This window comes from Onychostruthus taczanowskii, unplaced genomic scaffold (assembly GCF_017590055.1).
Source record: "Onychostruthus taczanowskii isolate IOZ18803 unplaced genomic scaffold, ASM1759005v1 scaffold51, whole genome shotgun sequence".
Taxonomy (NCBI): Eukaryota; Metazoa; Chordata; class Aves; order Passeriformes; family Passeridae; genus Onychostruthus; species Onychostruthus taczanowskii.
The window spans coordinates 6,142,436-6,166,145 of record NW_024502680.1 but is presented as its reverse complement, the minus strand read 5'-3'; the positions used below and the strand labels follow the sequence as shown (position 1 = coordinate 6,166,145).

The 23,710-nt window shown below is 38.3% G+C and overlaps 1 protein-coding gene across 2 annotated transcripts in view; it reads left to right on the top strand.

The window, feature by feature from the left end:
- The window catches only part of STAG1 (stromal antigen 1), a 158,447-nt gene that overhangs the window by 55,106 nt on the left and 79,631 nt on the right, over positions 1 to 23,710 (top strand). For both annotated transcript variants that reach the window (XM_041416390.1, XM_041416392.1), the window contains one exon: positions 10,694 to 10,790. In XM_041416390.1, the coding sequence (XP_041272324.1) occupies positions 10,694 to 10,790 (97 nt within the window). The remainder of the gene's footprint in view (positions 1 to 10,693; positions 10,791 to 23,710) is intronic.

The following is a 23,710-nucleotide window of genomic DNA, read 5'->3' as shown; positions in this document are numbered from 1 at the left end:
TTTAGTAAACTGCTGTGCTGCAGCTCTTAGTTTTGATATGCAGTGGAGAAACAATGGGCCCAAAACACTCTTCAGCCCATGCAAAGCCAACAGTCATTCCTGCTCTGAAGCATTGTTTAAGCAAACCTCCTTTACTTTTCATTTCAACAACCCAGGACTTAGGCAGTATCAGTTAGTTTGTTTTGATGCTGACTAACGTGAGAAAAGTACAAATTAGGAAAATTAGGTCCTAAGTCCCATTCTCAATATTACTTTTAGTGTAGCTAAAACCTAAGCCTCTTTTAAGTCTCACAGAAATCAAATATTGCAAATGAGTGAAAGTTGTTGAAAATTTCCTGTCTCAAACCTGTGGAAAGTATGAGATTTCATTTTAAAGAAGTAATACACAGGAAGGAAATGAGAATTTTTGTTCTTCGTAGTTTCTGTGTTTACACTTATTCAGGATTGGCCCTTCTTATCTAGTAGGTGAAGACAGAACAAATTTACTTGTAACAAAGCTATGGATTCCTTATGCCTTTTTTCCCTACAACAGAGCTTCCAACTTTGTTTGGTTTTCAGCACTTTTTCGAATTTTGTTTTTGGCAGGAATTGAGGAAACATCTGGAGTCTATTTTCTGGTTTTACTGTGGTACAGAACATACAATATACTTTATGTAGTATAGTTGACTTAGAGTTATTGATATTTGCAGAAGCCAAATGGAAAGGAACGGGTGACTGCTTTGATATTTGATGACTCTGTGTGTGTGTGGAATTGACTTTGAGACATTTTATCTATTTCAAAAGAGATGCTGACACAAGTCTCCTGCAGATTAAATAAAAAAAAAATGTCTGCATGTTTGTATTAAGAACCTTTGGAATTCAGATACAAAGAAATTGTCTTGAGAAGTGGAGAATTTGTATATGCATGTGGATATCGCATGTATATGCATTTGTATGTGTATATGGATGTGTGTCTGTATATTCACATATACATACCTGGATGCACAAAGCACGTATGCATAGACACACACCTGCCCACCCTGCAGGTAGGAGAAAAAGTACACAGCACCATCTAAGCAGGGGAGGGATTATACTCAAACAGTAAAGGAATAGGCCAGAATGTTTGAAGGTCTTGGGTACAAACAGGCATAAACTACTTGAACCCTAATTTCAGGAGTATGCATTGCTTGGGCACCTTTGAAAAATTTACTGATGGTAAAAATATCCTATAAAATTAAAGAAACCCCATAGTAGGAAAAAGAATGCAATTAAAATGTGATTGAATCATTTTTAACTTGTACTTCTGGACAGTCATCTCATGCGGAACCAAGGTTCTGTAAACCACACTTATTAGTATCTTTACACTTGTATTGTTCTGTAATAGCTTAGGGATTTTGATGTAACAATTAGGAATGCTTGGCTTGTTTGTTTTTCATAGTTTTGATGCAGGTTTTTTTTGTTCAGTTGTAGCAATTTCATCAATATTGCAGTTTTCAAACAAGAGCCATATATTTGTATTTGGCCGAACATATTATTTCTCAATATTTAATTCTTTACCTGTAATATGAACATACTTTTTTTTCTAGTGCTCCTAAGTTTGCTTTCAGCAATGAAAACGCAGGAAAATTCAATTAATATATTCTGATGTTACATGGAAATCATGTGCTTTCATTTCTGATCTATCTGTTCCTGCTGTTTGCTTTCAGAATTTTTTTTAGTTGTTAGATTTTTCTGGCTTTGTGATGCCAATTCATAAAAGTCTGTTGCTGAATTCAATTCTCACTTCTAAGCTTCTCTATTTTGGTTCTCACAGCAGGATTCATTTATTACTTCTCTTCAGGCTTATTGCTGGTTGCTTCTTCCAGGGAAATAAAATCAGTTTAATTTTTTCTATTTCAAGTATACATAACTCCAGGACTGCTCTTTGCACAAGATCTTTGCCTCTGCCATGGGGTGTAGCTTGTGTCTTGCTTGAACTTTGTAAATCTATTTGATGCCCACATTAAGTTGGTATCACACAGTTGTCAGTGGTTTTCATTTGCTCTGTAACCTTTTGTACAGTTAGTGCTTCAGAAATTGTTCTGTCAGCAGCTCTCTGTGTACGAAGTGTGCCGTGACCTTCTGCTCATGCTTTCTGCAGGTACATTTTCAGGTGTTACTCCATTAAGGCTGTTCATAGAACTTCTTTAGTGGTTTTTGTTTTCATAGTTAAACATGATACTCTTCTGCTTTTTGTCATTTATCTCTTCCACATATTTAATTTTTAGTTATATCATTTTGTGGTGACAGCTATATCCTTTACATTTTCCTACTCTGAACTTCCATAGGCAGAAGGGTCTCTATCAGCATTTCTCATGTGCTCAGCTGCCCACTGGTGGGAATGAAGCCTTGGGTGAGCCTCTTCTCTTCAGCTGAGCCACCCAGGCAGAGACTGACTGGTAGATAAAATCTTCAGACATCTCTGTTTTGGTCTCTGACCCTGCTGTTAAGATGACAGGAAAATAAAGAACTTGTGATGAGATCAGATTTTGTTTAGGACTCAGACTGCAAATTTCTCCTGAGTTATGACCAGTTATGTGTAATGGAGTTTGTACTACTGGTGGTCAAACCAAGCGTAGACGTGTTCTTCTTTCTCATCTGCAAAGGAGTTTTGTTCCCCTAAAACATCAGAGAGAATGGATCATCAGTAACTTTAGTAGGTGATCAGTACCAAAACATGAGCAGATCTGTGCCTTGATGTTTCTGCAATATTCCATACATTACCAGTCACTCTTTATTGTTGTTAGCAGTTCACTACAGAGTGGAGGGTGATTTTGAGAGAAAAATCTTCTAAAAATTGCTGCCTCTGCTTATGCTCAACTAATAAAAGGTAATCTTGGTGTAGATTAGACATAGTTCATAATAAAAATGGCTCCATTATATGCCAGCAAGTATTTTAAGATAAGTATCCAAGTATCTAGTGTGTTGAAATGGAATTTTTCATGGTGCCACAAGTTCTTCCTTTTCTTTCCAGAAATCAGGGATGCACGGGGTTCCTCACTGTTCTTACCTGCACTTCTTGGCACATGGGGTTTTGTGTCCCTTGAGGTTCCCTCCCTGTCCAAGTAAAGCTGTATTTGTATCACTGCTTACCCTGCCTTGGGAAGTCCATCTCTGGCAGTAGGTCAGACTTATTCCTGACTGGAGTGACTGTAGAACCACATTTACCTTATGCAGGAAGAATCACATGTGTTTTTACATAGATCCTTGAGATTAAGAACATCAGAACAGCTGTAAATGGATTGCACCAAAAATCCAACAGCCTGTCTGTGACAGTGGCAGCTAAGAAAGGGAATAAGGTGGCAAGAATGAATTTTGGGTGTTCTCCCTACCTCTGACTGTTGACAGTTCAGGGCCACTGTGGTGTCTGTGTTCTCAGTGGCCTTACTGGCTCTCTCTTCTCAGAGCTTCTTTTCTCCCTCTACAAGTGTTTTTTGCCAGATCACATCTCTGTGTCTCCCTCCTCTATTTCTGAAAGTGAAGGTCTGTGAAGATTAAAAATATACAGACGTATATTAAGTATTACCCATGCTTTTTGTGTTAAATGCGTGTTTTAGTTTAATTGTAATTTTTTGTATATTAAACTGCTGGATACTCCAGTTGAAGGATGGATAATAACTCAGGGTTTTCCCAGATTGTCTCAGAAACTCCTCAGGAGTTTGAGTATGCAGTCTCTAAAGTTTACTGGGAAAAATGACTGCATCTATTATTAACATTTAAACCAGTATCTTCATTTTGTTCAACAGATTTCTTTTGTAGCCTAATCTTGCTTTGCTTTTGATTGTACAGTATTGAATTAAAAGAAGAAAATAAAAACTAGGTACATGTTTTTATAGTTGTTACACTGGGAACAATTTAGCCACCAAATGAAGCATTAATTAATTAGAAGAGTATCCCTTAATACCAAATGAAATTTTCTGCAGTCATCACACAAGGCTTCTTTTCCTTTGTGATTTAATAAGATGTGAGATGATTTTGCTGTTAAGTGCCAGTAGTGCTATGTGTGAAAGCATTTGTACCTGAAAATGCTCATTATACTTGAAGGCAGAGAAGTCTTTTGCTGTCTAGAATGTTGATGTTTTTTGAACTGTCTGGGGTGATCTGTGAACCTTTTACAAACCGTGCTAGCAAAGGAATGTGTATCAGGTTTTTTCATAAATTGATGGATCTCTTGCTGGAATAACTCCTTTTTGTTTTAGTGCCTCCAAGTATATTTTCATTCTGGTGCTCAGTGTTTATGAGCAGTTTTGATGCTTTTTGGCATCCTTCATACCTGGGATTGGCTCAGCTTAAACAGACACAGCCCCTTGGAAACGGTGTAACATGTCAACTGTGGGAGATGAGGGCCTGCAAGACTTCTGTACCACCTTAGAAAATCTTCCTGGTGGGAGCTTTGTATGGTGCACCCACCTTTCTGAGCACTCAGGTGAGGAACTGCTGCTCTGAGTATTGTGGATCTGCTGGGCAGGAGTGCCCAGCCTCAGGAGCTCCTGTGCTTTGAGTCCATTTGAAAGCAGACTTTTCCCAGGACCTTTTATGCACTCAGTGTAATGCCAGTTAACATGTATCATTCTAATATTCTCCTAAGAGAATAGTTGAGGTTTTTTTTTTCCTTTGGATGGTGTTTTTTCTCCCAAATGGTTCAGTGTAAGATGTTACAGTATCATTCTAATATTCTCCTAAGAGAATAGTTGAGGTCTTTTTTTCCTTTGGGTAGTGTTTTTCTCCCAAATGGTTCAGTGTAACATGTTACGTTAATTTCCCTGTGTAATTATGTTTAATACCAGTCTATTGCAGAAATATTCATTTACTCAAAATGCCAAATAGATAATCCTGTATGAAGAGTATAAATTCCTTAGTTTTATTTGGAAGAAATACTTCTAGGGTTGTATTTCTTTCCTCTCTGTACTTCAGAAATTAAAAAGTTACATAGGTAGACACTGCAGAAAACAAATTCTCATCTTTGCTTACTCTTATCTAAAGGGAGATTTTTGGGTTTTTCTAAAGAAAAAAAAATTCAGCTTATCAGGAAGTGCATGATAGGTGTTAGCAAAGCATGAACTCTTTCATAATTTAAAATTATGATCCTTAGAGGAAAAGAATAAAGTGCATGTCCTCAAGCTGCAGTTCATTTTTATTACCCTTATATTAGGTTTTCACTGGGTGTATATTAGACTTTCTGCCTGCAGTTTGGAGTGCAGCCAGGCACTCATCCTGGAGTGTACTGCCCAATCTAAATTGCAGGTACTTTCACACATTAGGAACTACCTTCTCCGCAGTAGCCATCTGTGTAATTTCTTCAATTTTGACAAAATTTAGCCTTAAAAGGCTTTTATTCTTTTTTTTGTTTTTAAACCCAACCTGAACAGATTCACTTAAAAATTTTTATGCAGTGTTTTAAGTCTCTCACTACTTGGTTTTTTTTCCCCTGCGTCCTCATTTTTACTGTACTAAGTTCTTCTCACTATGTATTAAAGTGTATTTTCTGCTTTTCTATTTGAGTTGCTCGTTATACAGGTTATTGAAATATTTAATGTTACAGTGCATTCCTTTTTTAATCAGTTTCAAGTTTCATTTGAGGGACTTTGGGTTTTTTGCTGAAGTTGTTAGTGTAAGCTTTGATTTTTGGATTTTTTTCTACCTTGATGTAAACACATTGCACCCATTCTTGAGTCATTTTTTTTCTTTCATATTCACTGTAAATGAAGCATGTCCATGATCAGTTGTATGAAATGGCAAATTATTTAAAGTTCTTTATACTCAATTTGCCTTGGTTTACAGTTGAATGAGATCTTCCATTTCAACATTAACTTTGCATATGGTGTCATTTGTTTTCCCTGTTGTTTGTAACACTGTTGCCATATTGTTACTTAATTGAAATTGTGAAATAGCTTTTTTTGAAATCAGCTTTCATTAATATTTAGTGGGACTGTGCTAATTTACACAAGCTGGCAAGGTGTCCTCTGCAGTCAGTCCCTCTGCTTCCTCCAGCACTTAATGCTCCTAAATTGTCTCGCACTGGAGGAATATGAAATGCATCCATAGCTGCAAAGGCTCGAGGAAGTAATAAGATCACTAGCTTCATTACTTCATTCATTGCATCTGACTTGCTTTTACTGGCAGCCCCAAGCTGCTGCTCCCCTTCAGTGCCATAAAATGGTTTATCTTTTGGCAGACTTTGAGATGTGAAGGTCAATATTTCTGCAAGTTGATTGATTTGAAGTTGTTTACTCAGGCTGTGGATCTATTCTGCTATTTGCTTGACTTCATTTAGGCTTATTTCTGTGGGGTTGCTTACCTGGCATATTCTTCAAATTATGCTCCATGGTAGTTCTTAAAACACACTCATGAGAGTTCATTTATGTGAGATTCTTTTGAAAACTATTGCAGGCTTTGGAAAATCTTTGTACTGACTCTACATTTGTACCATACATCATCTGCTATTTAAAGGAAACCTTGATTTTTTACTCAGTTCTCATAAGAGTAGAAGCAATTTCATAATTTAAAAAAATGGTTGAGTCTAATTTTTGTGATGTACCTGTATGGACTTGTTGACTGACGCAGAGATGTGGTGCATGTATGTGTCTGTGTCTGTGTGCATGCCTATGTGTCTAGATGTGTCCTGACAGCAGGGAGTGGAGGAAGGTTGTTGGTGTTACTGGAGTCATTTGGAGGTTTTATCTGTGGATTGATCTTGTTGCCAAAGGAGCCTTTTCCTTTTGCATGTGCCTTGAAGTTAGTGAATTCCAACAGCATGGATGTGCTGCCCTTGGGCAGGCTGCACCCAATGTCCTGTAGGTCATGTGCCTTCCCAGAATGCTGAATTTATCATGTATTTCATGCAGCCTGTAAGTGCACATTTCCATATGGTAAATCCATGCTCCCCATTGCATCTGTAGGTAAAAACATCTGGAAGCAGATGGGTACCACTGGAGTAGCTCATGCAATCTCTTGCTGCCTTCTTTTCTAGGTGTTTTGTGGAAGTAGGCAGGGAGACTTGTGGGGATGAATTCTGGGGGATGGAACCTGCTTGTAGCTACCTCCTTTCTGAAAGGTCCATCTGGTCCTTGTCCTTCCCTCCTGTCACCTCATGTGCCTTCAAGGTGTTAATGATCTGTGCTTGGGACAGGTGACAGGGAGGGGCAAGAACAAGAGGTCTCTGGGCAAGGTGATCAAATGTGGGCCATTGCCCTGAGTTTGCTCTTAGATTATGTATAAAAAGAGGGTTTGCTGTTACCTGGGGCCTGTTGGTTAGAAAACCTTGTTTTTTATAGGAATCTTTCTCTCTATGCCTCTATGCATATTTATGCAAAATAATTCAATTTCTGGCAAGGCTTGCATGTTGCACCATTTGCTACACTGCTGCCTGTGGTTTGATTCCTTTTTTTGCTTGTATTCAATCTTTTTTCCTGGTATTGCGTTACTGCTGTTTTGTCTTGGTTCAGTTGATATTTGGTTTCTCTTTTGGGTCTGATGTGTGTCATTTTTATTTATTCATCTAGTGTTTTCAGTTTTTATAGCTCTTTTCAGTTACAGCAAAAGTCAACAGTTTGATTAAGTTCCAACTGTTGTAGCATATGTAGTCTGGCTTCATCATCTCCTGTTGCCTTAAACTGTAATCTCTAACAAAATTAGGCAGCCAGCATGCCAAGTGTGCACAGGGGCTGTTATTTTGGGGCACTGATTTTTAGGGCTTAGTGAATGCAGTTTGTGTGGCTCTGTGCTGATGCTGGCAGGTCAGGTGCCCGTGTGTGACTTGTTTCCTGCAGCCCCTCAGTCAGTGAGGCTCTCTTGGGGTAAACACAACATTGTGCAGCTCATTTATGTTGTCCAGCTCTCCACAGGTACCGTTCAGAGCAGGGAGTTACACTGACTGTGCCTGGGTGTGTCACACAGCAGGGAGTGCCAAGGCACTGAGGAGCTTTTGCATGCCAGCTTAGATCAAAGGAGCCCTACCCACAAATTCAGATTTTACTTCCAGCTTTGTCAGTTCTCTGGGAGGTCAAGACAGTCTTTGCCTGCTGTCCCTCTGAGAACCTTTGCTCTGATTTTTCTGCTTTTCTTACCTACTGCTGGCACTGAAGACTGCATTGCCTCAAGTCTGGTCCCCAGGTCTGGAGATGAGCCACTTGTCTTTATTTTTCTATAAATTGCATGATGGCTCTGGGTTGAAAGTCCAAGTGTCACACTGCTGTTCGAGATAGTGCTGCAAAAATAATTTAAATAATTTTATAAAATAAACAGAAGCAAATTTTAAAGGTATTCCTTCGCATTTCTTTCCTTGGCTCCCCATTTTTTTAAGCTGAGAGGGGTTCCTTGGCAGTATTTATAGCACAGTCCATGAGAAGCTGCTGTGGTATGGCTGAAGGGGCAGCATGTTGTAACAACAAACAGGAGTAAGACTAAACGTGGGAGGGAATTTCTTGGGCCAGCCTTATTTCCACGGGGAGTGTTTTCTGTGAAACTCAGCTGAGGATAATGAACAGACGCTGGGAAACTAGTTACTAGTGCTCAGGGAAAGCAGCTGAGATTTCCCAGGCTCAAAGAAGGATATAGTAGACTTCAGAAACTGTCAAGACATGTGTGACAAGAGTGGGCAAGGATAAAGATACAGAATTATTTCTGAGCAAGCCACATGGCACAGGGTAGGATTATTCTGCCTGGAAAGAGGTGACCAGATGGAAGTTTTTTCTTGTTTCGTAAGAATTGGGTCACATCAAATGGATCTAACAATTTGCAAGTTTAAAACACAATTATTCTTTCATTTTTCAGTGAATAATTAACCATTGCACACTGCTGCAAGATGATGTAGATATGAAGCTGGTTTAGACAGACACATCCATGAGAGAAGAAATCTGCTGGGATCTTAGGGTCTGGGACAATAACTCAGAAATATCAGCGTATTCTTGCCCTTTTCTTATGATTTTCCCTGCATGTATAAGCCCTGTTGGGCAGGTGAACCTGTGGTCTGGCCCTGCATAGCTGCTATTTTCTTTAGTGTAAAAAATAGCTCTGGCAATTGCCTGTTCTGATATCTACAGTAATAGAGCTGTTCAAACAAATATTGGAAACTGGTAGCACACCAACAGCCTGGTCATTAAGCTCTGTCAATATTTGGTGTAGTAAATACTTTTTACATTTGGCTACATTTGGTTTCTGTGCCCTGGAGAATTTTGCTGATGGATTGAAATGATTGATACTTCCAGGAACAGATTTGAATTCATGATGAAATAACGGTGAGATAACATTCTAGATAACTGGATTTGTGGTGCTGCTTCCTCAACTTATGTGAAGCTTAATTAGAGGCCAAAACTTGCTTTCTAATTTCTTCTAAGTAGCAGATGGACCCCTTTTTGAGATTGCTTCTCCTACTGTGAGTGTTTGTGTGGGGTGTGTGTGTGTGTTTTGAGAGGCAAAACCTGTGAAAACTGAGTTTCCTGGCAAATTGTGTGTTTAGAGATTGATGCTGGTTGTTGGATAACATGAGAGTACTGCTAGTCTGCTCCTGGCTCAAGGGTGAGTGTAGTGATGTGTGTTAAACATGGAGTGCTTTGGCTCAGTTCAGAGTTCTGTGTGTCTCTGGGACATACACAGGTGGTTTGCTGCATCCTTTTCCTCACACACCTGCCAAGGGTAGCCTTGGGAGTTTGCACTTGGATAAACTGGAAACTCCAGAGGAGTTTTCCAAGATCCCTCCTTTCAGCTACTAATTAAGAAAAAGGCAGATTTTTCTAAGAGATCAAATAGTTTGGATTTTGTTGTCTTTCCTATTGATTCCTTTTCAGCATGGTAGGAGCCAGTTGTGTGGGCATGGTGGGGTTGTTTGTATGTGTGTGTGGTTTTTTAACTTTAATTTTGTAGAAATTCATTGTAGGCCAGAACTGTCCAGAATAAACTAATCTATTTGCAAGGTGTGCTCTGATAGCATAATCAAGCTTTTCCTAATGAATGCTTGTGTGGAACAGAAAAGTTTGTCTTTTCCCTCATAAAACAAGTAAAGCATAGTATTTGATTACATTAAATATACACAATTCCTACAGTGTTTATGTAGCTGAGGAACTTGGAATATCAGAGATGATGAAAAAAACTCCTGGCTAACTGTAGTTCTGAGGGCAGTTAAAAACTGACTGAGTTTCCTATCTGTGATCCAGGTAGCTTACAAACACCCTACTTCTAGGTATTATTTTATTTACTATGTATTCCTCATTATATTTTGTTTTCCTGAACTATTTACAGTGTTCCTGAGTGACTGACTGGGATATTTACTATGCAATGCAAAATCAGTATTTATCCCAAAGTATTTCTACTCATCAGTTTTCTGGGAATATATGTTGGTCATTCTGAATGGAGTAACAATATTTGGTTTTTATTTTCAACACAATTTTAAAACTGACAAAATTCTCTAAGTAGTTTTGGGGAATTCCAGTAATTTCAATTTGAACTTGTGTTTGTACGATACAATACCAGAAATTGATTCATGTAATTCTGCTCTCTAACAATATTTGTTCTGTCTCCACCTTAAGAGAAGGTGCATAGATATGTGAATTTGTACACATGTATAATTATGCAAAATAAACGCTCAATTATAAAATTCTATTCTGAAAACAATAATTCATTTGCCTTTGATAAAACACTTTTGAGGAGTCTCTGATAAGTATTCTTTTTTTCTTGACAGTCTGTGGTGGACGACTGGATTGAATCATATAAACAAGACAGGGACATAGCACTCCTGGATTTAATCAACTTCTTTATCCAGTGTTCAGGATGTCGAGGTACAGAGCATGGGAAACAAGTTGTATAGAATAAATGTGGCCTACAAACATGTGTTAATGCAAATGCTGGTAAAGATGGGGAAGCCACTTGGATTGGTGCTCCTTGTGTGCATGGTTTGTACAGAAATATTGTCTGCATTCCAGAATAACTTGATTTAAAACTTGTTTGTCAAAGGCTACCCTTTCCCTTTCTCACTTTCCTGTCATCATGCTAAAGTGTACAAATCCTCACAGAGACATTCTACTCATCATCAGCAGGAGACAAAAGATCTGGTACTCCAGGTAGGCATAGCTTTATTTTTTCTTTCTGTTTTTTCCCGATTTTTTTATTGCAAAAAATTAGTAGGTAACTATACCTTAACTTTGATATTTTTTCTTTCTTTTTAGGAAAATGATTTTTTTTTTAACTGAAGAGGAAGGAATCGGGCTTTAGTTCACAGCAAGAAAGATTTCCTGTGGATGAAGCATCAGTGTTATTTGTTCCTCTGTGATCCTTTATCACGTCAGCAGCGAGTGCCCTGCCTTTTATACCCTACTTAAGCAGTCTCCATTACCAGGCATGCAGCAGTCAGCCATTCCAGCATTCTGTTGCCACACTGTGCCTTCTAATGAATTTTTCATGTGTTGTCTTTTTTCTGTTAACTCAGCCTTGAAAAGAGAGAGAGCTCCACTCTCTCTGTAGTGCCCAGAACCAAATTATTTACTGTTTTCTGATGCTTCCTAGAATTTACTTTGAATAGAGTTGAAAACAATTCAGAAATTCTTTTTCTTCATTTTGTATCTGATGTGGGAATATACCTTTAGGCATCAAATGGTCTGGATAGAAGTCCCTTTTCTTCCTTCTTAAGTATAAGGTGAAGTCTGGAGTAGTTAAAAGCATCAGAGAAAAGAAATAGGAATCATCAGCAGCTTCAGCAACCCTTTTTCATGGCTGAAGGTAATAAACTTATTTTGTGGATGACAGGAAAGACTCTGGGAGCATTCTGTGAAAGGGCTGAAGGTTAGGGCTTAGGTTACCAGCCTCTGTCAATGTCTACACTGTTCACACAGAGCCCCTGAAACATTTTTCGGTTATGTTTGGCAGCTTATGTGAAAGTAGTTGTATTCTGTGTGCTTTTGCTTTTTTTTTTTTTTTTTTAACGCTCTCCTGAAGGTGTATATGAAAAAAAGCAACCCCACAAGCTTGTTTGCAAGAATTTGGGCAGCATTGAACCAAAGGCATCCTTGGCCATATGTTATATTGTTGATGCAAGCTTTTGGTGAAGGCATGTCATAAATATCTTCATTCCCCTGCTGCTCTCAAATCTATTCTCCCTTTCTTTCTCCTCGTTAGAGAAAGCAGCACTCCTATTTTTTAAACCCCTTGTTGGTGAGTGATGCAGGCTGAATGCCCACTGTCAGCCATATGCTGCTGGAGCAAGTGCTTCCCAGAAAAGCTTTCTGGTACTGGCTGGGAGGCAGCAGCACTGCGCCTGCCTGATGTCATTGACTTACTTGGCTTTTCTTTCAATGGTGACTTTTCATTTTCACTGCTCTGCTCTGTATCCCAGGGCTATCTCTGCTGAGCTTCTTTCAGTGCCTTCTGCTCCCAAACAGCAATGGTAGGAGAAAGGAAGCAAAAATTTCTTATCCCCCAAGTCTATAGTGTGTTTGGGAAATTTATTTCCATGCTGGAATTTTTGCAGTGGCTACAGTAACAGCTGTAGAACAGGGTTAAAATCCTGGCAAACAGTGCAGTTCTTTCCAGTTTCCAGTAATACACTTATTTCTAGAATAAATAAGAGCTTATCAGAAGAGAGTAGATTTTATTGGTAGCCCACTTAGGGTAAAGTGCATACCAGGCTGTCCTTAATGGAAATGAGAAATAGGGGGTTGTTCTGTATTTTGTGAGGGAGACAAAGATTCTTTTTCATGGGAAGATCATATGTTATGACATCCTTATTTCCCTTTAGAGACTTCATTGACATTCTTGCTTATTTCTTGCTGTTCCTCATAAATAACCATCCCTTGTGAATCTCAATGATTGCTTTATCTTCCTTAATTTTCTTCTTTTCAGTTTGCTCCACTAACATTGTCTTGGATTCTTCAGCCTCCTTTCCCAAAGTCGGATCTAAATGCTGACTGATAATATATCTAATTTGGGATCATTAACTGAAGGGAGGAGAAAACTGACTTGGGATGAAGTTTCTCAGGAAATTGTCATCCTGGGTTTATAAATCTACCATTTCAACAGTGCTTAGAATCACTTGATATCTAAATACATGTAAGGTACATTTAGCTTGATGTGTCTTTCAGAAGTTTTGTGCAGGTGGAAGAGCATGTGTCCATTTGCTGACTTTAATTAGAAATTGAGGCACCAAACTGTTACATTTAGCACCACCATTGGTCCTGAAAAAATACCTTTCTGTTTAGAGAAGCATTGATTTTTATGTATTTATCCTATTCTGTTGGACAGCACAGATGCTTGAATGAACCTCTTGGCATCTTCCACCTTTGCTTGGAGCTGTTGCTGAAATGAGAAGTGATCTCTTGTAAATATGAGTAAGCAGGTATATTATGTAAATTGTTAATACTAACAGTTGTTAAATTAGTGGTGTCTGCAGGTGAATGTAAAAGATCTGTGCAATTTAAAATTCAATAAATATGCATTCAATAAATATTCAAGGATATCTGTCCTTTGTCAACTCTTCTGATTGTCTATTTAATGTATGTCCATTAAAAACGGAGGAGATTAGGTTTTAATGTGACTCTAGTAATCTTTGTGTTTTTAGAGTGCTGTTTGGTGTAAATGAGAAGTTTTTTGTATTGAACTGTCAAGACATCTCAGTTCAATAAGCAGATTTGCATGGGAGTTGGTCACTTGTCATGTCATCTTTCTCTAGTTTGCCTGCTCAATCTGTACATATGTTGCCTTTGCTAATTTTGATTACAAAGAAGTTAAATGGTTATATAAAGAATTTTTCTTTATCTTGCTTGTTTTTTTCCTTTGAGAATACAAAAAAGTCCCTGTCTTTCACAGCTTGTCTGTGTAGTCTTTTCCATCATGTTATGTTGAATTTCTGTGGCAGAAAAATGGTTAACAAGGACTGATACATTCACCCATTCATTTTTTGTTTCTGATCCTTTTAAAATATGTTGCTGCTTCTAGAGGCAGGACCTTGTATCAGATAGTACCTTAGAAAGGTGAAAAGGTAACCGTTAAAATACTGCTTTGTGGAAAAACAGCAAAAATGCTGTTTGTAGTCCTTGAAAATAAAACAGTCTGTTGGTAGTAGGTGTTTATTTTCCATGGGATTTACAACCTGTAAAGCAGGTGGTGGTGTATTTACGTTCTTATTTCTAAGGCAGGAGCAAAATTTCAGAGTTTTTGACATTAGCTTTTTGACATTAGCTTGTTGTAGTGATAAAGCCCTTTTTTCACTTAAGTGCCACTGGACTGGGGGTGGAGATGTATCCACACTACTGAAATTCCCATCTCCATTGTTGTGCTTTGCTCTGCAGCATTGTGGATTCAGGCACCCTCCTCCCTTGCAGAAGTGTTGCAGTTCAGAGTTTTCCGGGGGGTTTTGTGAGCTGTTTTCCATTGCTTTCTTTTTAGGAACATACTTTTAGTTTCCTCCTTTTTTCTCTTTCTTCTTTTGAATGTTTATGTAAAACATTGAGTGCTGAGCTCTGTGAGCTGGTTGCAAGCAATCTGAAATGTCTAATCAGCAATATGTACGTGAGGTCCCAGAAGGATTATAACTGTGTCAGTGTGATGCTGCATCAGGGCTAATTAACTCTGCCTCTCAGACTGAGTAATTAGCTCAGGTATCCTGCTCTGCTGCTATGACAACCAGGCTGTTTCCATTTCTGGAGCTCCCTGGATTTAGAGCTGACTTGGGTATCTGCATGGCTGTCAGCTTGTGCCTTCTGTTATTGATAGAAAACAAACAGAAAGCTCCTCAAGCACTCTGACCTTTCTACATTTTTAAGGCAGAGAGCCATGCTTGTGGAATAAATATTTTTTTTCCTAACCAGAAGCAATTAGTGGTTGAAACAGCCTCTTAAGCTGTGAAGGAAAACCAGCCACTGAGTCCGTGGGAGAAAAGGAGCTTTCTTTTGCAGGGGAAAAGGGTCTCACGTAATTGAAGAGGGAACCACTTGACTGCTTTCAAGTGCACAGTGAAATTATTCCCATTCCTTCTCTCCCATCCATCTTGTCCATCTCCATCATTAGCCTTCCATCTCATCTGTTTTCTGCTGGGTAAGCCAGAAACCTGTACATTTTTAAGCAGGTTTTCAGATGTGGTCATTGATGAGCAAATAGTCCAGCTGTCACCTGTCGGCCTGGATTGCTGGTGCTGCTTCAGACTGGGTTTTTCTCAGTTGTGAGAAAGCAGAGATCTGTCTGATTCTTTCCCCAGGGCTTAAAGCCAGACTCCTTTGTGGAAGTTCTCCTGTGAATCAGGCACTTGGGGTTCCACAATGTCTTCCCACTTCATCCTGGAGTGGCTGGTTGTTCCCCACTTATTCTAGATCCTCTGTCAAATTCTGATTGAATGGCATAAACTGTGCCAATAAGTGCAGAAGCTCTGAGTTAGCTTGCTCATTTTGGTTTTTATTAATGTTCTATGAGCTTAATTAAGGGCAAACTAATAAAGTTTCTGCTTTGCCAAAGGAAATTGAAGGCTAAAATCAGGAAAAAGCAGCATGGAGTGGCCATTATATGGTCTGGCAAAAGCAGTGAACAAGCAAGCGCTTACTTTGCTGTTGGAAAGAATTCCAGAAGCAAATTAGCCAGGAAATAGTGTTATTTACTCTGATTAATAATATTTTAATAAGGGGGTGTAACATGGTAATTAGAGAAATGGTCTAAAAAATTAGTGTCCATGGTTTTGTTTTGTGATTGATGGAATAATTGTTCTGTACAGGTGGATGTTAGGGACCACAAAGAAGACTTTGGTAAATCTAATTCCCTGCATATGGGCCTTTTGCAAGGAGCTGCAGAGAGTGAAAAATGTTGCTGACTTTGGCATGTGTTAAAAAGCTTTACCTCTTGAGTCATTCGGTTATTATTAAGGAGTTGGTATCATAAATATTTTGTATTGTGACCAAATTACAAAATATTGCAATTCATTGAATTGGAGGTTGTATTTTTATGAAGTGTATAAAGTCTGCTTTCTTATAGTTTCTTCAACCAAATCCCTTTTCAGTGTGTGAATATAGGGGAGAATGTTACAAAGTAAGAACTAATATACGTTTTGAAAAACTGTTACTTATGTCTGTAGGATTTAAGTCACAGCAATGGCAAGGATTTCTAAAATATTCTGTATGCATAGTATAAAGAAATAAATGCACCCCAATAACTATAAAGCAGTTAAAAACATGCTGTTAACCACATTAAAAAATAGGAAGATTAGACTGGAGGATGGAAATGGCTTGATCTTAATTTCATGTGTGGTGTAGATAAAAACAGCTGAACTTTGTACTTCTTGGTTCTGAGCCTTAAGGTAATTTTTATAGTGTGTTTATCTTGAAGTGAAAGCTTACGGAATTCAAACTAAAAATAAGATGCAATGGTTTGGTTGGAAGGTAAATCAGATTACTGGGCATGCATTAAATGTTTCATTAGTTTTTAAATGGCTGTAGGTAGGGTTAAAATGTTCTTATCAGACACTTGACAATTAATATGGTTACGTCAAAATCAATTTACTGTGAAGAAGTACAAATAGTTAATATCAGTTGACATTCTGGAAATTAAAGCCTTGGTTTTATTGTGTGTATAATTTTAAATCAAAAAGGTTTTTACTATTTTTTTGTTTGCTGCTGAATGTATTTGTACTTGTCATCTCAAGTGCTCTTTCTTCCTTACTATTTCTTTTTCCTTTTTAGCTCTTCAAAGATTCTTTGGCTGTAGGAAAAGTAATTACAATTACTTCTTTAATTCTTTTAAACTCTGTTTGTTACTGTCTTCTGGGGATGAGAAGGGTTGAAGAATTAAAAAAAAATCCCATCTGAAAGTCTAAAAATGTGTTGAAGTAGTGCAATACATTTTATAGCCACTTGTGAACTAATGGAATCTCTTTCCCAAAAGATGTATCCTGCTACTTTCAAAAACAAGTGGGAAGAAGCCATAGGAATTTACTTTCTGTGCAGAAGACATGAAGGAAGGGCACTCTGGTTTGTGGTTTGAAAATCTGAATGGAATACCTGCTGTGCTGTTTTTTGACTGCAGTCCAAGGTTTGAATTCCCTCTATGAATTGGTAGCAGGAGCAATAGTAATTTAAACCAAACATATCTATCTTTATTACTTGCTACCTGAATATATCAAACTATTCACATTGCATGGATAACAGCAGACAGAAAAGGAGCTGGCTTAAAAACAGCTCTTAACTAATCTATGGGAATGAATTAAGACAAACTTTTAAATAATTTAAAACAAATTTATTGAATTAATTGACAGAACTCGTGGTACTAGAATATTTTAGAGTAAATCTATAATGTAAGGAAGGACAAATTAGCTCTGAAATGAATTCTGCACTGCTAGTTCTGTATAATAAGTTCAAATCTCTGCTGAAAGTGAAAGCACTCCTTGTAAGCTTGGAACAAAGTCTGTGTTCTGCCCCTGTGCACTATTAAGTAAACTCAGAGCTTGTAAAATTATTTTTGGCACAGCTCATTGGAGAAAAAATTATGCAAGGAGTTCAAATACTATTGCCTGTTTTCTACTATATTAATTTAATTACATCCATATTGATCTGGAAAATAGTGCTACTCACATGACTACAGAGGTGAAACTTGAGGAGCCTCTCAGTTAGGCCATGCTTTTAATGCTGCAGCTTTTCAGGAGAAGAACAGTAAATATCTCTTGGTATTAATAATTCCGGATAGTTGCTGCCTTACTAGCCAGATCTCTGTAATTGCCTCTTTATTTATGGGGGTTTTTTTCTGTATTGTACAAATTTATTACCAGAGGAACACCCTCTGTACTAAGCAGAGGTGTAAAAGCCTTAGTCTGATTTATTTTTGCAGTATTATTCTCAGACTTGTGAACAAATAATGTCAGTGTATGAGTTTGCTAGCTGTGTGTGAGATACATTGCTGGATTTACTGTAGATGACAGGTGCTTCCTGAGAAGACAAGAACTAATTATTAAAAGCAACCAAATACCACTAGATCTTAGATCCTTTCTGACTGGATTACAAATTGGGAAAGTACTCATGTCTCTGGCCTTTCCAAACATGCAAATTGTGCTGAAGGTTTAGTCAGACCTTCTGCAGACCAAGGGTAGAAATTAAATTGCAAAAAAGATATTTCTCTCAGCAAACACTGTAATTACAGTTCTCTCTCTGCATTAATGAATTCATAGACTTATTGGATTAAGTGCAGGGCTGATACACTGCAGCAATTATTTCTGAAGAGAAGATGGGGATGATAAGAGAGTCCGTATCCTAATGGAAAAGTGGTGTTCTCTGTCACAAAGGAAGTGGTTAAACCCAATCTAATACTCTCTTAATCTGCAGGCATTCAGTAATAGCTGGATATAAGGAAAAAAAAAAGCTTGGGTTTCAAAGAAGAGCCATCCTAAATTGGAATAAGTGAACTCTTAAGCAGATCCAGTCCTGCTCACATTACACCACTGCCTACTTCTTTCCTTATTTGTATCAGTCTGGTTAGATCACCTCTGTTGTCTTTAACCTGAACCATGACCAGCTGAGCCTTACAATGGTTCGTGTCATTTCAACTGGAAGCTACAGCATTTTCTGGCACTGCTGGAGTCCAAGTCATTATAGGGCAGAATGGTGTAAATAGCCTTTACCTTGTCTTTTCCTTTTTTGCATGCAGCAGGAAGCGTGGTGGAATGTTTTTGGGTGCCTGGAAGGGTAGAAAGGGGTGTTGTACAGAAGTGCTCCCAGACCCTGTAGGAGCAACCAGGAGTTCCCTGGCCAGCAGCCTCTGTCCCCTTGTTTAAGGACTGATGAGCCCAGCAGAGCTGAGCCCAGTTCTTGGGTGACTGTCACCAGCTCAGACACAGGTGCAGAGTTTTGCATTTCTTTCTGATAATGCAAGTAGCTTAAATTTCAGCTTTGAACTACTGCTGTTGGCCCTCTACCTGTGGCATTGGCCCTGGCTGTGAGGGGATGTAGCTCAAAGCACCTCAGGCTGATGAGAGCCCTTTGCCTCAGGAGCAGTCCCTGGCCTTTAACAGGCAGCATCCTTTGTGGGAATTAGCTTCTACAAAGTCATTACATCATTTTTGGGAAAACCAAAAAGTTTGGTTTTCCAAAAAAAAAAAAACACCAAAAAAAAATCAAAAAAAAACAAAAAAAAACAAACAAAAAAACAAAACAAAAAAAACCCCACAAACAAAACAAAAACAAAAAAAAACCAACAACAACAAAAAAACACCCACCAAAAACTTGACAAACCAAAGTTTGTCAGATGTGCCACAATCTTTTTTCTTTATTTTGTTTATTTCATCATTATTGAAATGAATGTTTTGGATAACTTAAAAGTTCTTGTGACTTAGGAAAAAGGGCCTAGAAATACTTTCAGCAGCTTATGAGAGTGAAAACAAATTATGTATGTTTTGTTACAAAGATACAGATGTAGTGGAATTTCAATTTGTGATTGCATAAATAATGACAGTTTTCTGTACTGTTGGTTCAAACCTTCTTTGCCCCCCACTTTGATTTTCAGCTTATGTTCCTCAAGTCACTTAATTAGCCATTCAAAGTGACATTTTTTTTCATTGGTGAAGAGGAGGTAGATGTATTTCAAGAAAACAACATCTTCTAAGGGTGAATTGGATAAATGGCCAGTGATGGAGTATCTTTTGCTCAGAATAGTGAGAAGGTTGAGTTAGAGTTGGCAGCAATTTGATCTCTAATTTTCCAACTATTTGCAACAGGTTGAAATGTCTTTTCAAACAATCACCATTTGCCTTCTGGAATTTGCTTCCAGAAGGTGTAAACCTTTCTATTAATATAGAGAAGAAAATAGATGTCAGTCAATTCCTGGCACCACTTGTGGGTATTTCAATACCAGATTGAATCTTAAGTCCTGATAAACAAAGGAATGAGATTGAGATGCCATGAATTTTTTATCTGACTTACAAATTATTTAATCATAGTGATAATGGTGCAGAAAGTCAGGCTGAGTTACTCTTTGTTCTCAACATTTGTTAATTAATGTAATTTTTTCTTTTTTCACTTTTTTTTTTCCCTTTTTCCCCTGAAGATGCCAGGCTTGTGGAGCTGGAACCAAATAGTGAAGGTTTGTTGTTGATGCAGAGATGCAGAAATTTGCCTTACTGGTGTCATATGCTTATTCTGAAAGAATAAGAATAATTTTTATTAAGAATAAAGAAACAGATTGTTCTGATTGATGTTTCATTCTTTAATGTATTTGTTGTCAACTTATAACTAAACCCATGGATTAGAGTTTAATTGTTGATGTTTGTGTTTGGAGTTGCTTATCCTTCTGTCAAACAGATACTTCTTTTTTTCTTCCTTTTTGTGGTGTGTGAATACACTTGAGCTGTAAAGATTTTTGAATATTTTCAGTCCTGTGTTCAGCTCCACTTGTAGCAGTTACAGGGGAAAGTGGCAAAGAGGAAAGGTTTCAGCTCAGACCCATTAATAGAAGCATTTGCAAACCATTTTGTGTAATAGCAGTGATGGATATTCTCACTCTCAAATTTTAATATTCAGCCCTTTTTTCCCCTCTGGTTTCCATGGTAGCCTGTAACAGCAGGATTTTTCTTCAATTATGTGCTGTGTGTAAAAATCACTTTACAGAGCTCTGAGCTGGCTATTTCCTTGGGAAGAGCAGGCTGCTTTTGGGGAAGGAGAGCAGTCCTCAGCCTGGGAAGGGCTCCAGAGAGAAGTCCTCTGCCTGTGCTGAGAAAAGCTTGCAGTTCCTTCTGACTGGAAACAGGGAGAGACATCTTACTGTGATGAAAAATGCATTTAACCCTTAGGAAGTTGGAGACTTTGGTCTCAGGCAAACAGCTTAAGATGGCAGGGATTGTGAAAACGGGCAGTCCTCCCTGCATTTCTTTATTACTCTTGTCAGCCTGTAATAACAGCAACCAAATATTAAATGTCACAGAATCCCAGGATGGTTTGGGTTAGAAGGGACCTTGAAGCTCCTATTGTTCCACCCCCTGCCATGGGCAGGGACACCTTCCCCTATCCCAGGTTGCTCCAAGCTCCATCCCACCTGGCCTTGGACACTTCCAGGGATGGGGTATCCACAGCTGCTCTGGGCAACCTGTGCCACGGCCTCACCTCCCTCACAGGGAGGAATTCCTTCCCAATATTCCATCAAACCCTGCCCTCTGGCAGTGAGAAGCCATTCCTCATTGTCCTGTCACTCCAGGCTTTTGTCCAAAGTCCCTCTCCAGCTCTCTTAGAGCCCTTTTATGCACTGGAAGGTGCTACAAGGTCTCCCTAGAGACCTATAAAAATTAATTACATGTATGAAGTCTCATTTGTAGGGAAAATGCAAGGAGGAGAAGGGGAAACTGAAACATCTGTAACAGTGGAATGTAGGATGGAAAGGTAAACTTGTGCCTTTAAATGTAGCAATGTATAAGGGGAAAGGCAGAAATTAGATTCTGAAAACTGCAAGAAAGGAATGTGTTCTTTTTAGGACACATCTCCACAGAGGAGCTTAGGAAGCAGGAGAAAAGAGGCAGGCAGGCATACATCCCAGTGGTTTTGCTTTGCTTCAAGAGCCAAAACAGCAGTTTTCTCCTGTTACCTGATGAGCACACTGCTTTAAGGTACTGCAGAATGATGGAGCGAGAATATACCACTGAACAGGGCCAGAAATTACAATCTAACCCCATTTTTGAATATTCTCATCAAGCAGGTGATCCATAGTGTAACACCCCTTGGTGTTTATGTTGTGAGTTTCAAGGACAGTTTCATGGGGGAAGGACAAGAAAGCAATTGATAGCTAAGAGTCTGTGTTGACAGGGATGAGAATGTAATTATGCCCAAAAAGACAGGTACTGTATAGAAAACTCAGCCTTCTGGTTAAACTTAAAAATGTGACTGTGTTACAGGAAGGCACCCTGATATTAAGGCTTCTGGACATCTTAAACTTACAGTGAGGGAGAGGAAGACTGTAAAGTCCTAAAAGGAAAACTTGCTGAAAGCTAGGGCGCAGGGGGAAATACTGTTTGTTACAAAATACTGCAGAAACTAAATGCCAGTTACAAGATAAAACACTTGATGAAGGTTCTGTTGAAATATTTTGTTTTAAAAATATTGTAAAACAATGTTTTGTATTTTCCGGTTTTGTATTTCTGTATTTTCCCACTTTAAAGATTTTTTTTCCACCAAGCTGTAAGACACAACCCGAGGAGTTACAGGGTTGGTTGACCTGGTCTGGTGGAAGGTGTTGCTGTCCATGGCAGGGGCTTGGAACAAGATGAGCTTTAAGATCCCTTCAATCCAAACCATTCTATGAGTCAGCTGGCTGCTTTATTCTTGCATTTGTGTATCTACCAGGAATTACATGGTGTGTTTACACAACCATTTTTAATTTACACAAAATATACCATTTCAACTATTTCTGGTCATTAAATTTGTAAGGTAGAGGATCCAAAGCAATGTAAGAGGAGTTATAACTAAGAATTTAAGGCATTTTTCTGATTAAACATACTTTACTTGCAGTGCTCCTCTGTGTTTTTCTTCTTTCCTTTTTCCTTAGCAGCACTTGATTAATTTTCCCCCTTGAGTCCACTATCTTTATGTTAATTAATATACTCAGACTCTTCATTCCCTCTTGTATTTCATCTGCCATTTATTACTATTTGTCTTTCAGCACTCTTTTCAGGGCCTGCTGCTTTATTACTTATGCAAAGTTTGGGGTTTCTAGTATTAATAAGTTTAGGTGAATCTTTTTTATATTTTGCTCTCAAATACACCTTAGTGAATCTTAGACACAAACTGTTGAGAAACATATTGTATGTTGAGCTTTCCTAGTTTTCTGCTCCTATTTCCACATTCCCATTTATATTTGTCCTGTCAACACTTGCTGTGATCTGTGTGTGTTCCAGCAGTTTATCTTTTCTCAATTCTGAGGTGACAGTTCCCTCTTGCATTGTATTTTTAGAAGCATATCCAGACTTTTATGGATTTTGGCTCTAATATATGCTCTCTCATCCTCTTACCCATGCCAAAACATGTTGAGCAACTATTCATTGTGTTGTTTTAACTTCACTTTTGATATGATGCTTCCTGTTATTTTTCTATAGTAGCCAAATTCCAATCAAAAATTTAAAAGTTAAAGTTTTCCTTCAGGGCATTTTATCAACAGGGTTTCTTCTAGTTATCTTTGTAAATCCCTTTTAAATAAAGATGCCGTCTCTGCTCTGGAAATGGCCAATTCAGGAACAGAGTCATTGATATCAAAAGCTTTTGAGGCAGTAGATAGAAAAATCTGTGCCACTCCTAGAGGGGAGGTTTTTTGGGTAACATGGGGCATGTTTAAACCATTGCTGCTACTGGTTTCTTACTCCTTCTCAAATTGCTTAAAGACTAAGCTCAGAGTACCCAGACTTCTTAGTTCATGGAAACTTGAAATCCTTGATTTTTTCTGATAGATACATATTTGCAATAAGGAAAAAGCAGGAGTGGAGTCTAAGCCCTCTTCCTTAGGTTTTTCTGGTAAGGAAGGGCCTTTTCCTACTTTGCCCTTTGTTCTTATGTTTAAGGTTTCACATACCCAAAGAACGGTGTCACAAGGTACCTGGACTTAAAATTGTTTGTGCTGCTCTTTTGTGCATGAGGCTCTTGGGGGGATACCTGGAAAATGGGGAATATGCAGTTAGGGACCATCTTGGAGACAGTTTAAATTGTCCAGACTCCTACAAGAATCTTGGGAATAAAAGCAAAAGCAATTTGCAGCATCCTTATCAACC